Raw genomic sequence first — 17,844 nt, 5'->3', positions numbered from 1 at the left:
CCCTAAGCTTAGCACAACTAATAAATGATCAAGGTGGGAGATAAGTTCATCTCTGTCCGGCTTCCAAATCTGTGCCCTTCCCACCATCCTCTGCTCCCTTGTTAAGGGGAAACAGCTGATTATCCCATAGTCAAGCACCCCTCTGTTCTTTTCTATCCTCCATGCTTCATTTTGGTAGCACCCAGTAGCTGGAAGTGTAAATTCAGGTAGACTCTGAAATTTCCACAATAAAAAGCGTATTCTGAGGGCTGTGGAAAAATCAACAAGCAAACTCTGAAGGGAGAATTTCATGTTTACTCAAATCCTGACACTTGGAGACCATTCGGAGGCACTTCTTATATGAAGTGAATAAAATGAGGAATGTTTGCTGTACTGTATTCACATATTACCATTTGTTTACTCAGTGGTATTATGGGAAAGGATTGGGTGGGGAGAACCTTACATGGCAGTGGTTCTCCAAGTATGGTTACCTTGAACAACATCATCAGCATCACCCGGAAACTTGTTAGAAATGCAAATTCTTAGGCTCCATCTCAGAGCTACTGAATCAATCTTGGGATGATGCCTAGCAATCTGTGTTTTATTTGACAATCTTTCCATGTGGGGCTCCTGCTGAAGTTAGAGAACCACTGTTTTATGGCTCTGTGGCAATCTCTTTAGTATTTTATTGTAGCTAAAACTACACTGTAGGTAGGAGTCTCCTACCTTGATATTTATGACTTCTCTTGAAGCTTGGGCAGTCTCCCTAACATCTGTTTAGAGCTAGGTCGTCCAAAGCACTAGCCCATAGCTACAAGTGGATATTAAACTTGGAATTAAATGTGGAATGTGGGTAGTCTGAAGTGAGATCTGCTCTAAACTTAAAAGAAACACCAGGTTTCAAAAAAACTTAGTATGAAAAACATGTAAACTACTCTGTTAAAATTTTTATATTGATTACACATTGAAATGATAATACTTTGGATATGTCGAGTTAAATAAAATAAAATTTTGCTTTTTTTTTTAATGTGACTTCTGGAAACTTAGGATAAAATATGCAGCTTGACCATGTTATATTTCTGTTGGATAATTCTGGGTTCTGTTTCCACATCAGTATAGATAAATAAATTATTCACATTTGGAAAGCATTTGGTTTTATCATTGAGGGAGGGTGGAGCAGAGAAGCCTCAATTTTCCCCCATTGAACGTTAACTCCCCAAACACTATCATTGACTGAAAAGATGACTAGGCTCTTGCTTGCTAAGGTTGTTTACTCATGTCTACTCAACTCTGAACTAAGTGTGGCCAGGAAGACATTCTGTCTGTGAGGCATGAACATAGCCTCACTGTCATAAACTCAGCAGCTGCACACCGATGTAGGTGGAAGGGAATCTTTGAGTTTGAAGGATTCAGCATCTTCTAGACCCCTAAACAATCAAATGCTATTTCTTGAATCCTCTTTGGACCTGCAAGTAGAATTGGAAAACATTAAAACCTTAGTGAAGAACAGAGGTAGATTTGAAAGCAGAAGTATTTCTGTAGCATTGGGACTGTATCTGTGGTTTAGTGTGAAAAAAAAATTGTATTGCGTCAAACACAGATTTCTATGATTCAGAATAAAGAACTACGCTGAATGAATTTTTTGGTCAGTTTGGTTTTACTTTATGATCTAACCTTTTAAGATATAAAACATTCATCATTATCCAGCCTTAAAGGACTTACATTAATAAGAACTGAAAGAACCTTGCCAACTTGCCTTTCATTGGATTAGTGATGCATTTGAAGTTGTATTATAGTTTATTGCTAATATAATAATTATCAATGACTTGGTTTTATTTTTAATTTTCAGAAAAAGTGGTGTGAGTATTTCATCCTAAGTAATATAAACATTTGTGAATTTTGGAATCTGAATTTAATTCACCTTTCGGACTTAAGTGATGAGCTTCTGTTGAAGAATATTGCTTTTTACTATGAAAATGAAAATGCTGAAGGTACCACCTTAGTATATTATAGTAATTGTACTTTCATCCAGAGATAAACATTATAAAGGATTTAAAACTTCAAAATCGTTTTCCTATATGTCCAACATATAACATAGCAATTATTTTCCTTTCAATCTTTGTTTATACATGTATATAAGTTTTATTTAGTTGTAATCAGTGTGAGTGTTATATTTTAAAACATTTTTAACTTAATATACTCAAGTTTTCTTGAAAAAATAGTGTTTAGGTATTTGGCATTTCTAGATAATTTTGACAGTTGTATTTTTCATTTAAATATATGCAATACATTTTAAAAATATTTATTCTAATTAAAGTAATCATCCTACTACATGAGATATTTACGGAATTTTAATTTTTTTCCAGAGACAAAGCTGATTTATATGTTATATGTAATTTGTTTTTCTTTCTTTGAATTCTTTTGTTAGAATAAATTTTCTGCTGTTTCTTAATAGTAAAAGAAAAAGAAAACATGTTTTAAGAGAGCTAGAACTCATTGAGCATTCTTGAAGCTGCTTTGACCTCTAGAATTTGGTTCCTCCACTTTATAAACATTGGAATGGGTTAGCTACATATAAATTTAGCAACTCTCTACAAATTTTCTTATCTTTGAAAAATAAGTTCTATTCAGTTTTATCGGTTGTAAAGTTATATGTGGCATAACTTTTTTACATTATAAAATAGATATTCATAATCTCTTATTGTTATGATAGTTGTAATTTATTCATTTAGGTGCAGTGTGGAAGTCACTGAAAATTTCACTGTTTAACAAATATTTCAGAACTCTATGAATTTAGTTGAAGTGCATGCTTCTGTATATATAGGAATGACTTTTAATATTTAGTACTTTTAACTATTATATAGGCCTACATTCAAATTTAGGAGATGCCATTATGAAAGATTATGAACATCTCTGGAATACTGTGTCAAAGTTGATCAGAAAGTTTGCTGTTGGAAAGCCATTTCCTCTGAGAACAACAAAACTTTCTTTTCTTGAAAAGAATCCATCACCAATCAAAGGTAATAGATCTCTAAATTAATTTGAAATAACAGTTCAAATCTCTGAAAATTTTTTGAAAACACTGCTAACTAAATGCTGTAGATCCAAATAATTTTCTGGCACTATGCATTTAAATAATAAATAAATAATAATAAATAAAAATAAAGTTACCTCTCCCTATATCATTGGGAAATGATATATGCTAGGACTATAATTTTGAAGTTATATATTTTGCTTGTAGCTAATGTTGTTGCCAATTTAAAAAAAGCCAGAGATATGTGACTTTCATTTTTTTTAAAAAAGATTTTATTTATTTATTCAACAGAGATAGAAACAGCCAGCAAGAGAGGGAACACAAGCAGGGGGAGTGGAAGAGGAAAAAGCAGGCTCATAGTGGAAGAGCCTGATGTGGGGCTCGATCCCGTAACGCTGGGATCACGCCCTGAGCCAAAGGCAGACGCTTAACCGCTGCACCACCCAGGCGCCCCTGTGACTTTCATTTCTATCAATATGGCAGTATAGGTTAAGGGAAAAATCTTTTTTGGGAAACAATTGAAATGCTGGTAAGACACACCAAACATCCTTGTGTATTATCGTAGCTAAGCTCAAAACAGGGAGGGAAAAGCTAAAAAAAAAAAAAAAAAAAAAAAAAAAAAAAAAAAGGGAGAGACTGATCTTCGGCTAATACAAAATAAATTACTTGATTTCTAATTATAGGTCCATCTTCCCAAGAATCGGGGGTTTCAGTTATTCTGTTAGTAGTGTCAAGACAACTCTAAGCCAGAAAATTGACTTAAAGTGATCAGAAGAATCTAGTACATTCTTTGTAGAGGAAAAACATCATAAACCCTGGGAACACCTGGGTGGCTCGGTTGGTTAAGCATCTGCTTTCAGCTCAGGTCATGATCCCAGGGTCCTGGGATCGAGCCCCTCATGGGGCTCCCTGCTCAGCAAGGAACCTGCTTCACCCACTGCCTGCCACTCCCCCTGCTTGTGCTCTGTCTCTGACAAATAAATAAATAAAAATTAAAAACTTCATAAACCCTGGTTTTACAGGATACAGGGTTTTACTCATATTCTGTCAAATATGAGTACAAATATGAATTTATAAAACGACAGGAAATAAGCTGCTAAGAGAAAATGTAAGCTATAGAACTAGAACTTCATATTTTGTAATTATCAAAAGTAGAATATACTATATGTGTATTTAAAATCTCAAAGAAACAAAATATGAAATTTGAAACATGAGAAAATTACAAAGTTCTATAAAACACCATTCACATTTTAAAGTAACCAAAATTGTAGAAATGAAAATAGTGTCAATGGATAGGCTAAAAAGGTGATTGGATATTGCTAAAGAGAATGTGTAAACTAGAAATAGATCAAAAGAATTAGACTCTTGAGGAATATCAAATAAGGGGTTTATTGATCCCAGGAAGATCAAGTAAGGGAGTGGTTAGGTAAGATCAGGAAGAGAACAAAACCAGTGTGAGTCATGTTAATGAGTAGATTTCCACTTTGGGCAAATACAGGTAGATTTTACTGGGAATCTTAGAGTAGTGTACAAACCACCTCAGAGATGTCTTACCTGAAGAGCAAGATAGCTGGGGCATTTACCTTGCAACTCCTGTCACACTTTTGGCTGAGGGCTATCTCTGGGGCATTGAATCCTTAGCAGTTCTGGCCTTCTTCACATGGCAGTAAAAAGAAAAGTGCTCAGGCAGAGAGCTGCAGAGACTTGCAGTAAGAAGGTGTTAGGCAAACACAGAAACAGTGAACACCAAGGGGATAATCGGCAGAGCAATGGCAGCTTACCTAGAATTATGAACCAGATATAAATAAAAAGGCATTCATTAGCCAACTAGTATATATAGGATATATGTGTGATATGGCATCTATCACATGTATATGTATATGTGCAGATACATATATATAATATCAAAGAGGATGTAAGAAAATACTGTAATGATATCAAATTATTTCATTATTATTTATATATTTCCCCCTACTTTTTAAAAATTTCATTTCCATAAAAGTATTTATGTAGGAGATCTCTGAGTGAGAGTTCCATATTCCAATTCCTTGTAATAGGTGATAATGAAAGAAATAAATATTAAAAAAATAGGAAACAGTTATTTTCTACCTACCTAGCTACCTACCTACATGCCTAAATGCTGCCTATTTCTTCATAATCTGTTATGTTTCAAAATGTTTTAATGTGGGCAATAGCTTTATGGGAAGGTCTGGAATTGATAAATGTAAATAAAATCAATGAAAAATATTTTTTAATGTAAGGTTTTAGAAAATGATGTGTAATGTTCCTGTGTGAAAGTTTCCCATTTAACACTGTCTTAATTTTTTTTTTTTTTACTTGTTTACAGATACCTCCAAGGAAAAGATTCCTAATTTGGGATTTATTTCAATGTCATGTGAAGTGGTTGATAAGTTTGTTGGCAACCTTTTGAAAGATTTGCCTTTCTTAAAAAGGTATAAGACCAAAAATGTCTCAGTAAGTGGGTGGAATGGATGACTTACTCATTAAAGATTCTATGAAATGAAACAAATTAAATGGAATATATTAGATGCAATATGTGTTTGTAACATATAATGAGTTTAAAGCAAATTTATCAATGTCTTTGATCTTAACTAGGTTAAAATCAACGTGGTTTTAATCTTAGAGTAAAATTACTCCAGCTGGATGTTTTTAATTAGTGGATTAATTAATGAATATTTGTTGATTTGATGGGACTGTTAGAGAAGTGGGGTAGATTCTGGGTTCTTAAGCACCTAATAAACTGCTTTTTGGGTTCTAACACCCACATCATATTATAGAAAGAGGAAAGGTGGCTATGATTTTTAATAAAATATTAAAAAATGAAATCCGTGTTGTATTCTATTTAGAGGCATGAAATTTAAAATATGCATATATTTCTGTTTGTCTTGTAGTGATGATCCTATTGTAACTTCACTAGTTAAACAAAAGGAATTCAATGAACTTTTGCATTGGCATTCTCACAGACCCCTTAGTGATGATTATGACAGGACAAAGTGTCAATTTGATGGTGAGTTATATGACTCTGATGAAATAAATTAAAATCAATTTCACTCTCTTTTTATTTTGTAATAAAAAATTATCATATCATGAGCCACAAGTTATACTTCTTGAATAATGATAGTCAACAAGATATTTCGATGTATGTCAGTAAAGATGATAATGAAAAAGTCCCACTCTGTTTACTGATAGTCATAGGAACACAGGAATGCAGATGTCCTAAACAAAAATTTAAAGCTTTTTAAAATAAATATGGTTTGTAGTTTAAGGTATTTGTACATTCCTTGAAATTTATAATACTGAGGCCATAGTCTTTCAAGCAGTTTCAACTACTTTCACACCACCCCGTTGATTACATGTAACAAGTGCCAGTATTTTGTGTGCCTTCATTCTCAGGATGGTTGGAACTGCAAAAGGAGGCCCATGAAACCACTAAAAGTAGATCAACAGAGATTGACTTAGGGATCTTGTCTCCTTGGTTAATCCCTTGTCTTCACCTCATCTTTGTCTACCCCTATGCTTACCTCCACCCTTCTTCAAGTTGACAAAACTTACTTTCAGAAGAATCTAGGAGTGTGCATAGTAAGCTTGCTCATATTTATCAGCCTGCTTACATAAACAGCTACTGAGATCCTGCAAGATGTGAGGGGATCTTTTAGATTAACTATTAATATCCTTCAAAGTGGTTTAATTTGATATATGTAGATACAGACATAGAAAATTCAACCAGCTTAATTATCCCCTTAATTGAGGTTTTTTAGGTATGGGAGTAAGTCATACCTTGATTGTTGGGATTTCCTTTGTCTTTGGATTTTTCCATAGCGAAAGTGTTTTTCAGCTGCCAAGCTCTTGGCTCTGTGGCTCTGGTTTAGCGTAAGGATTTTTCTGTCAGGCAGTACCAGAAGCCAAAATATCCAAGATGGATATCTTCTTGATTTTGCCTCTACCACCTTCTTCTTTTTTTTTTTCTTTAAAGATTTTATTTATTTATTTGACAGAGAGAGACAGCGAGAGAGGGAACACAAGCAAGGGGAGTGTTAGAGGGAGAAGCAGGCTTCCCATGGAGCAGGGAGCCCGATGTGGGGCTCGATCCCAGGACCCTGGCATCATGACCTGAGCCGAAGGCAGACGCTTAACGGCTGAGCCACCCAGACGCCCCTCTACCTTCTTCTTCTTAAACTCATTCATAGGGCAAATAACAGGAATTACGCAGAATCTGTCATTCTCTGTAGCATCCTGCTATTTGCTTTAGGAGGTAGACCGTGGAAGAATGTTTTGTCACTTCCATCCTTTAAATTAGGTAAAGAATTACTCCATAGAAAAGAATTGCCTGACTTGATTCCGTCTTTAACAAAAGTAAATCAGACTAAATTCCTATTCCAAACTAAAAAGTACATTCATTGTGTGGGTGGGATGGTATGAAGAATTAGTGAGAATGTTGTCGAAAAAATATAGTAGTTTTACATTTTAAATCTTTTCTTTTTCAGAAAAATCTAGAGATCCTCATTATCTTAGGTCTGTACAGAAGTATCATGTTTTTCAACGATTTTATGGGAATTCATTAGAATCGGTCTCTTCAAAAGTCGTCGTAACTCAAGCTGTCAAGCCAAAGAATAATTTTAGTGCACCCAAGAACAAAAAGGCACATGTAGGTTCTATTAATTCCATCAAATTTTAAAACTGTTTTTTTTTTTGGTCTTTTCTTAAGTTTATATTTGTTCAGTTCCTCTGATAGTTTCTTTCCATGCTATGCTTTTTCTTTTTAGGTATGATCATTTAGATTATTTTATTTACTTGGTAAGAAAGTCTAACCTCCATATACAGGGTTATATATGATCCTCTAAACATAATAAAATGTATATGTATTTGAAAAAGAATATAAGACAATAGGTTACTAAAGGCTTGGATTTAGAAATGTTGAAATAAAATTAATAATATAGTTCTTTTGAGTTCTGGTCTACAATGGCAATATAGGAGGTTCCCGAACTCATCTCCTCCCATAGACACACAGAATTTACAGATAAATACAGAAAAGTTCTCTCTGAAAGCAATCCAGAAACTAGAGAAATAACTACTATACATTGGATAAATGAGAAAAATTCCACAATAAAACAGGTAGAAGAGGCTGAGACATACTCTTGCTATAAACCCCATCCCTGGTGCAGAGACATACACTTGGGAGAAAACTCATAAGTCCCTGTTTTTCCCTCAGGAGGAAAGGGTTGGGACCAAATTTTTGGTCTGGCTCCCCAACTTTTAGTTCCACCTGAAGAAAGGGCCCCTCAAAATATCTAGCTTTAAATGCCAATAAAACCTGCATCCACAGGACCCAAAAGATTATAGCCTGACTATCCCCACCAGGGCACAGAGGCAGCAGACTGAAATGCTTATTCCCAGTCTTTCCCTGAAAGAGACTGATTTGCATACTGTAAAAAGTCCAAGCAGAAATGGGGACTTTTGCTTTAATAGTTAAAAAGCAGCCTTTCCAAGCCCAGGTAGGTGGTCATTGTTTTTCTCCTTGTGGTGACAACCTCCTTTTTATTTTCATAGTCATTTGTTGGTGAAATCATCCAATTACAACTTTTCCTTTTTCATTTAGAGCTACCAAGAAGTTTCTATTTTTTTTAAAGAGAGATGTTATAGAATAGAAAGTTTGCAGCAAAAATTCTCATTACATAGTATAAGTTATGAAGACCGAAAAAAATCCCATTTTTCTTTTACATTATTAAAAATTAAATAAATTATCTCATTGGAGTTAAACACCCTCAGCACTATATAAATGTGCTCTTCTGGGGCGCCTGGGTGGCTCAGTCACTGGGCGGCTGCCTTTGGCTCAGGTCGTGATCCCAGCGTTCTGGGATGGAGCCCCGCATCAGGCTCCCTGCTCAGCTGGAAGCCTGCTTCTCCCTTTCCCACTCCCCCTGCTTGTGTTCCCTCTCTCGCTGCCTCTCTCTCTGTCAAATAAATAAATAAAATCTTCAAAGAAAAACTGCTCTTCTAGCAACTGGTTAATAAATCTGCATATTTGGTATATAATAAGCATTGTGCATGGCAAAGCACCAGGGATCACCCTTGTCTTATTGAGAAAGAACCATGCTGAGTTAACCTAGAACCAGTACATTTGGCAGATTAGAACATTGGGAAACCTCAAATAATGTTGATTAGAATTAAATATTGAGGGGGCGCCTGGGTGGCACAGCGGTTAAGCGTCTGCCTTCAGCTCAGGGCGTGATCCCGGCGTTCCGGGATCAAGCCCCACATCAGGCTCTTCCGCTATGAGCCTGCTTCTTCCTCTCCCACTCCCCCTGCTTGTGTTCCTTCTCTCGCTGTCTCTCTCTCTGTCAAATAAATAAATAAAAAATCTTAAAAAAAAAAGAATTAAATATTGAGAAGGGGATGACAACTAATATCGACTTCATTGTAAGCAAAATTTATATATTAATTTCATGACTAACCAGAATAGTAGAAGGTTTATAGAATTCTCTTTTTTTTAATAATTTTTATTTTGTTATATTAGTCACCATACAGTACATCCCCAGTTTTTGATGCGATTGTTCCATGATTCATTATTTGCGTATAACACCCAGTGCACCATGCAATATGTGCCCTACTTAATACCCATCATCAGCCTATCCCAATCCTCCGCCCCCCTCCCCTCTGAAGCCCTCAGTTTGTTTCCCAGAGTCCCCAGTGAATACAATTCTTTAATTTGTTTTTGCAGATTAATAAATCAGATGGGTAAAACTATAGTAAAGTGGGTCCATATTGAGTTTAAGTCAGTTGGAAAATCTTTTTTTTTTTTAAAGATTTTATTTATTTATTTGACAGAGATAGAGACAGCCAGCGAGAGAGGGAACACAAGCAGGAGGAGTGGGAGAGGAAGAAGCAGGCTGATAGCAGAGGAGCCTGATGTGAGGCTCGATCCCACAACGCCGGGATCACGCCCTGAGCCAAAGGCAGATGCTCAACCACTGTGCCACCCAGGCGCCCCTCAATTGGAAAATCTTATCTAGATAGAGCAAATCAGTTGTATTTATGTTGTTCCTTTCCATCCACTCCTTTCCTTCATCTGGTTTCGCTTTTCCTCATTTACTTATCAAATATTATGAGCTAAATGATTTGTGCTTGAGATATACAGACAACTATGGCATATTTCTGTTTCAAGGAAGTTAATCTAGATAGGAGGTATGACAAGTAAAATCATAACTACAGTATGTGTAATGAGTACTTTGATAGAGAGATGCCCTGGCAGAGAAGGAATATATGAGTTAGGCTTAGGAGTTAGGAAAGGCTTCATGGAAGAAATATCTTGAAGGACAAGTAGGCGACAGGGAGATGACCATGGAAGAGGAAAATCCATTCCAGAGAGAGCAACAGGAACCAATGCAAGAGACATCAGAAAGCAGTGGCTTGATGTTTCCAATTTTATTAATTTACTTTCTGATTTATAATCTGTACCACTCAGAAATCTACAAAATTATCTGCAGAGAGGCTTTATAGTGATTAAATTTAATTGTCATAAGTTTTCAATTAACAGAGGCTTTGTTTTTAAGAAATAAATACTGAATTTAAAATTTTTCCTATTCAAGAATGGGAAGATGGTCAAAATAACCAATATACACTTAAAATTATTGTCTCATATATGAAATTTATTCTTGGGATATTTCCAATTTGTTTCATGATATGCTTTTTCTTTTTCTTTTTCTTTTTTTTTTTTCCTTTTTGGGCAGGAGACTAAGGCTGAAATAATTACTAGAGAGAATAAAAAGAGGTTATTTGCTAAGGAGGAACAAAAAGAGGAGAAAAAGTGGAGTGTTCTGTCATTTTCTATTGAGGAGGAAATGAAAGAGAACTTAAACTCTGGAATAAAGAACCTGGAAGAGTTTTTGAAATCGTGTAAAAGTAACTCAGTGAAATTTCGAGTTGAAATGGTAGCATTAACTGCCTGCTTGAAAGCATGGAAAGAACATTGCCGAGGTAAAGTTACGTATTTCTGGATTTTTTGTTTTGATGAATTGGAGAATTAATAAAAGGATGTAATGATGATAGCTGTCATTTATTAATTGGAAGCCTTAGATTCATTATGTGATTTTATCCTTACAAAATTCCTCTAAGGATTACTTCTTTTATTAGTGAGCAATGAAATCCCAAAGTAGCAAATATACAGCACATTCCTAAGCAAATTCAAATCAGATCAAAGACAGGCTTAAGATTACCCCCCTTCTTTATCCTTTTCTTCCCCTACCGATCTTCCTAGTTCTTACGTTCCATAGATGAGAGAAATCATATGATAATTGTCTTTCTCTGCTTGACTTATTTCACTTAGCATTATCTCCTCCAGTGCCGTCCATGTTGCAGCAAATGTTGAGAACTCGTTCTTTTTGATAGCTGAGTAATTTGGCAGTTGTAATTGACTAATTGAATTAGCAACCTCCCCAATGATTACACCAAACAGTTATCTATAGTCAACAGTAGGACTCAATAAATGTTGCAAAGTTTTAAACCAGATATTTAAAGTCATCTAAATTTTTTTTGACAACAGTAGAGAAGTCATGAAGATAATAGGTGAGAAAAGATTTGTTGCTCCCCAGAACACTTACACAACCTTGAGCTTTAACAATCTTATTTCTATCATGAACTATAAGACTTTTCTTTGTCTCTATTATTTGCACAGCTACTTCCTAGTTATCCATGGAAATAATGAAGTAGGTATAGCTGCACTTTAATTATATTTTACCTAGTCCTCTGTATTTGAAAACCTTTATTAATGTTAAATAAGATAGTGAGTTTAATTAGGTCAGATTGATAGCCTAGATGACTAATCTTGGATAATCAAACATTTTTTTGATGGTCTTTATAAAAATTATGTTGTTTATTATTTGTTAAGGTGAAACCACAAAAGATTTAAATATAGCTGTTCAAATGATGAGAAGGATCCATTCCTTGATGGAGAAATACCCAGAACTTTTGCGGGAGGCAGATCAGCAACTCATAGCCAAATGCCTGAAGTATTTAGGATTTGATGAATTGGCAAGTTCTTTATATCCAACCCAGGTAATTTTCAAAATAGCTCCATTTTTATAGAATAATTATTGGGCATACATAAAGTGTCTTGCAAATAGAGTCACCTCTTCTAAATTTTTACTTTTTTTAACTGACAATGTTTACTCCTATGTTCAAAGTCTGTACTAGTAATTCAGCTGTCCAAACTTGAAATAAAGTAGAATTAGAAAACTGATACAAATGCTTGTCTGAACAAACAGGTTAAATGCCAGATAATTTCTGCAGAATCTTAAAACTTATACTGTGTTAAATTCCAGCAAACAATTTAAAAAACTATATTGTGATTGTTCAGTTGTCTTTAAATGTATTAGATGTAGCTACAAATACCATAATGGATATTTGAAAATCTTGATGTCAATCAATATACTCACAGTTAAGATAATGATTTAGACGGTAAAGAACTTCTTCAATAAATATTACAAAATTGAAAAGGTGGTATAAGTCAAGCAGAGAAAGACAATTATCATATGGTTTCTCTCATCTATGGAACATAAGAACTAGGAAGATTGGTAGGAGAAGAAAGGGATAAAGAAAAGGGGGTAATCAGAAGGGGGAATGAAGCATGAGAGACTATGGACTATGAGAAACAAACTGAGGGCCTCAGAGGGAAGGGGGTGGGGGAATGGGATAGACTGGTGATAGGTAGTAAGGAGGGCACGTATTGCATGGTGCACTGTGTGTTATATGCAACTAATAAATCATCGAACTTTACATCAGAAACCAGGGATGTACTGTATGGTGACTAACATAATAAAAAAACATTAAAAAAAAAGAAAAGGTGGTAAAATGCTTTTCTCATAAAAAGTACTCAGTAATATATATTTTAATTATTTAAATAATGTTGTAGTTTAAAATCACTTTCCAAATGGACTTTTTAAATAATGTAGGTCGCAAGAGATGACGTAAAGAAAACAGATAAATACTCAATTGGCATTGGGCCAGTTCGGTTTCAACTACAATACATGGGCCATTATTTGTTACGAGATGAGAGAAAAGATCCAGATCCCAGAGTTCAGGATTTTATTCCTGACACATGGCAGGTAATAATTGAATGAAACAAAAATTTTATTTGTATTTTATTAAATGTGATCTCAGGAACTTATTATTGTGGTTTTACACATTATATTTGGCATGAACTTAATATTGAGTCATGTCATTTAAAATTATTTTATCATTGGAAATGATGAAATGGAAATTCTTTTCCCCTTAAGGAAAGGGAAATTTTCATTTTGTTCATTTTTTATAAATAGACCATTTCCTTGGAGGTAGTTTGATGAATTCAAATATATATTATCAAAGTTCAGTCTGTGTCATCCAGTTGTATCATTGTGGAGCAACCTCCATGTTTTCCACGTGGCAATAGGATTTCATATGTAAATGTGCACAGAGCAATTTTGGTAGTTTAAACAATATAGCAATTGTTTACAGATTTACATGCTATACCTGTCACGATCATAGCCATTCTTCTATAAATAAATGTAAAATTGATGGATATAAAATTTGGAATAAAATGGTGTGTTTCTGTGGAGATTGAACCATATAAAATTGCTGATAAATTGAACATGTTTACCTACAAAAGTGCAATTTCATAGGTTCAGTCTACTAGACTTCCAGTTCAGAATATGGTCTTTATCTTTCTTATGTTAATGATAGTGGAGTATCTTTAAAAATTCCTTCCTCCTTTTCAGGAATGCGAGGACCAGTTCCTTACTTTAGTGCAGGACATGAAGCAGCCAAGTGCTCTCTATTAATTACACACACATTTCAATTCTTCTGATGTCCACTTAATTTTGAGATGTGGCCCAAAGTGTACATAGATTAAAGAGTGTGCAGACTGAGGTTTGGGGATGTTTTTCCATTTTCTGCCCATCATAGAAATTTGTGATTCTTTGATTAGTCATCATTTTGATGATTAAAAGCATAAACTGAGGGGATGAAGTTTTGCATGCCCTCCAAAGTAGGTACCTGACATTCTTCTGTATATAAAATGAAAGATAAGTAGTAAAATTACGAATGATTGATTTTTTTTCTCCTCAACTACCATTTCTCCATTACAAAAATAAACATTTGCTACTTCTTAGAACTTAATTTCTCAAAACCTTTAGAGAAGCACTGTACTTCATCAATGACAAATACTTAAAAAAAAGAAATTTTCCCAATGACAGGATATTTTATTCAGACTCATTTTCTGTTTTAGAGGAGAGCTGTACTTAATCAATGACAAATACTTAGAAAAAAGTAAATCTTCCCAATGATAAGATATTTTATTCAGGCTCATTTTCCATTTTTCACACACAAACTCACCTCCAGATGTTCAAAAGCATAGCGATTCTGTCTTCTGAGGGAATGCCATGAGGTCTTCAGATTTTCCTACGTGTTTCTACATGTGTTTTCAACTCCCCATCATTACATTTGAAGTTCAGAAAATTATAATAGAAGTGTATTCATAGATTTGTTTTGGTAACATGCTGTTCATATTATTGACAAAAATGGTGCTCTGAACCCTACAGCGAGAGCTCCTTGATGTTGTGGATAATAATGAGTCAGCAGTGATTGTCGCCCCAACGTCCTCAGGCAAAACCTATGCTTCCTACTATTGCATGGAGAAGGTGCTGAAGGAGAGCAATGAAGGGGTAGTTGTGTATGTTGCACCAACAAAGGTAGCCCTCAAGTGACTCGAATTTTCTCTTTCATTCCAAAACCTCTTCTTTTAAAATAATACATGTAGTCATGGGGTGAATCTATTTCAGTTTTTATTATTTATTTGTTGTCCAGTTTTATTGATCTATAATTGGCATATAGCATTGTATTATTTAAGGTGTACCACATGTAATTTGATATATGTATATATTGTGAAGTGATTGCCACAATAAGTTTAGTTAACATCTGTCACCTCATATAGCTACAAACTTTTTTCTTATGAGAATTTTTAAGATCTATACTCTTAGCAACTTTCAAATATGCAGTGCAGTATTGTTAACTATAGTTGCCATGCTGTACATTTCATATCTACTACTTATTTATATTATGACTGGAAGTTTGTACCTTTTGTTCAGCTTCATCCGTTTCACTCACTGCCTCCAACTCCTACCTCTGGCACCCATCAATCTCTTCTCTGTTTCCATAATTTTCACTTTATTTTGTGACCTGTATTTTCTCCTTCCAGTTTCAGAGGACGACATAACACTTTTCTTAGAACCACTGTGAGGAAAAGGTCTGGTCTTGTGGATTTTGTCATTCAGCATTATGCTTGCATTGAGAGAAGTACTCACACTTTGCTGGGCAATGTTGAGTCACTTAGGAATCTAATATTGCCTTTGCAGAGTTTATGGAATTTATCTGATCTGCCGTTGGGCATTCGTGATTGGTCTATCTCTCAATGCAGGTTGTTTTGCCATATTTCTTTTATGTCTGTTACTGCTTAATGTTGAACTTAAAAACAGGAAGTATGATCTTTGTCATTTAGGAGAAAGATTGACTTAACGGAAAATATAAGTTTGCATATCCTCATTCATAACCCTTTGCTTGTAATGTGATTACTCTTAGGAAAGGCAAATTTAGTTGAGATAACTTTAATTCTATAGATTAAAATGAATTCAGACTCCATTTTACCTTCTAGGAAAAGTTTAGTGACTTGTGGTCAGCCTCAGAACCAGATTGATCAATATGATTAATGAAATGAGCATTTTTTTTTATTGTAGCTTTTTTGTTTTTCATGGCTCTTAACAAATACTCATTAAAGGAAATTATATTATATATGTTATATATATGTTATATAAATATATATTATATATGTTATATATATATTATATGTATGTTTTATATATATATATGTTATATAAATATATATAAATTAACCTAGCCAGAAGTGGAATTTTAGTAACAACACAGTACGTTTTGCCAAATTACTCTTTTAGAAGTTTAAATCCATTTTTATTCCTACTGGCAGATATGGCAGTGTGTATTCTCTTATCTTGTCTAACATTTCTGTTATTACTTAAAATGTTTTTGCCATACCGACAGGTGAAAACGTCTATCTCATATTTAAATTTGCTTTTCTGTGATCACTAGTCATTTGGGTATCTTTGTGTGATTTTTGGGCCCTGACATTTCTTTATTCATGAACTACTTCTGGATGCATTTGTCCATTTGTCTTTTACTTGGGGGAAGTGGATTGTCTTTTCATTGATTTGTCAGAGTTTTGTACACTAAGTACATTACTCTTTACATATCATAACAAATATATCTTTATTTGTCATTTAGTCTTTTTGCTCTATTGGGTCATATTAATGATCATATTTTGTTCATATCTTTGTGTACTCAGGTCTATTAGTATTTTCATTTAGTGTTTCCATGTGTGTGCTCAGATATGTGAAAATGTTCACTTTTTAGTGTCTTTATGCTTATGTTTTAAAATTTATTTTTTAATCTATGTGTATCTTTTGGGGGGGCATAAAGTGTGAAATAGATGTTCATAGATTTCTGCTTACTCAGATCCCACTAGCCAGGCTACCCACCTGATCCAAAGTATTCATGTATATATTCAAACTTCAGATGTCTGGAGGAAGTCCCCAAATATAAGAACCACAAATCTAACGGACTATCCTTCACTTGATCTTTCTTCCATGGTAGACTCACAGCTTCTTTCTAAGCCTTGGTCATCCAGGTTTTCAGCTATTTTTTCTGATGTGTGAGCAACATTTCCTGTTTTTTCCTTCTGATTAAGCCATATTTTCCCCATTTTACTTTAAGTTAAGGTTTATCAATGAGGTTCACATGCTTAGTCAAATATCTCAAAGAGAGCATGTTAGTGTATTTAGAGTAGATGTGTGTAAGAAAGGGGCTGTTATTACACTTTCTGCACTTATAACCTTACATATTTTTAGGCAATTCCTGTCAGTCCCTGAGGTTTCATCTGTGCTTTATTATGTAATTATCAAATTACTTCCCTTGTCAACCCAGGCCCTTGTTAATCAAGTAGCAGCAACTGTTCAGAATCGTTTTACCAAAAATCTGCCAAATGGTGAAGCTCTATGTGGTGTTTTTACAAGGGACTATCGTCATGATGCCCTAAACTGTCAGGTAGGATATATTAATTAATGCATTTGTTATCAAATTATATAATAGTACTAATATATGTCTCTTTCACCAGAAATTCTACTAACCCTAACCCTTTGTGAAGACAAAGCTTTATGGAAATAATTTTTTGAATTTATAGAAGATGAAATGGCTTTACAGAAAATTTAATATTGTCACATTCCAAAGAGATGAGAAATAGCACTCATCTTTCTCTAAGGACACTTATATTTTGACTTCAGATTTCAGTTATAGTTTATTGCATCATTTGGTTTATAAATGGATTCAACATGATCTGAAGAATCCAATGCTATAAAAAATTAACAAACACCAATTTCTAATCAGAATGACTTTTTCTTGATAGTTAGGAGACTCTCAATTTTCTTATTGAGTAGGATGCTCATCATAATTTTTTAAAATGTATTATTGATAGAATCCCTGATGCTAAGTAAGCCATAGATAGTTTTCCTCCTTAACAAATTCATAAATAATTAAGACTGAACAAAAAGTGAAAAGATGACTCTAGAACATTGCAGAGCAGACATGAAGATGTGTTACCCAGATTACCTTTCAAGGATGGCATTGCTGCCCAGATGTGGAGAGAGTAGTCAAGACAAATGCCAGCTGTTGGTTCCTCCAGTTCTGCCTCCACAGTCCATGTCCTGTGGCTGAGC

At 34.4% G+C, this 17,844-nt stretch overlaps 1 protein-coding gene across 3 annotated transcripts in view; it reads left to right on the top strand.

Annotated features, from left to right (window-relative positions):
- Window positions 1–17,844, top strand: part of DDX60 (DExD/H-box helicase 60) — a 110,720-nt gene that overhangs the window by 24,158 nt on the left and 68,718 nt on the right. For all 3 annotated transcript variants that reach the window (XM_040626426.1, XM_008685617.2, XM_040626425.1), the window contains 10 exons: window positions 1,829–1,970; window positions 2,844–2,999; window positions 5,361–5,466; window positions 5,926–6,041; window positions 7,519–7,679; window positions 10,762–11,008; window positions 11,919–12,085; window positions 12,982–13,134; window positions 14,605–14,754; window positions 17,057–17,176. In XM_040626426.1, coding sequence (XP_040482360.1) covers window positions 1,829–1,970; window positions 2,844–2,999; window positions 5,361–5,466; window positions 5,926–6,041; window positions 7,519–7,679; window positions 10,762–11,008; window positions 11,919–12,085; window positions 12,982–13,134; window positions 14,605–14,754; window positions 17,057–17,176 — 1,518 coding nt within the window. The remainder of the gene's footprint in view (window positions 1–1,828; window positions 1,971–2,843; window positions 3,000–5,360; window positions 5,467–5,925; window positions 6,042–7,518; window positions 7,680–10,761; window positions 11,009–11,918; window positions 12,086–12,981; window positions 13,135–14,604; window positions 14,755–17,056; window positions 17,177–17,844) is intronic.

The sequence above is a fragment of the Ursus maritimus genome, unplaced genomic scaffold (genome assembly GCF_017311325.1).
Source record: "Ursus maritimus isolate PB19 unplaced genomic scaffold, ASM1731132v1 scaffold_11, whole genome shotgun sequence".
In the NCBI taxonomy this organism is placed as follows: domain Eukaryota; kingdom Metazoa; phylum Chordata; class Mammalia; order Carnivora; family Ursidae; genus Ursus; species Ursus maritimus.
This window is presented reverse-complemented; position numbering and strand designations above follow the sequence as displayed.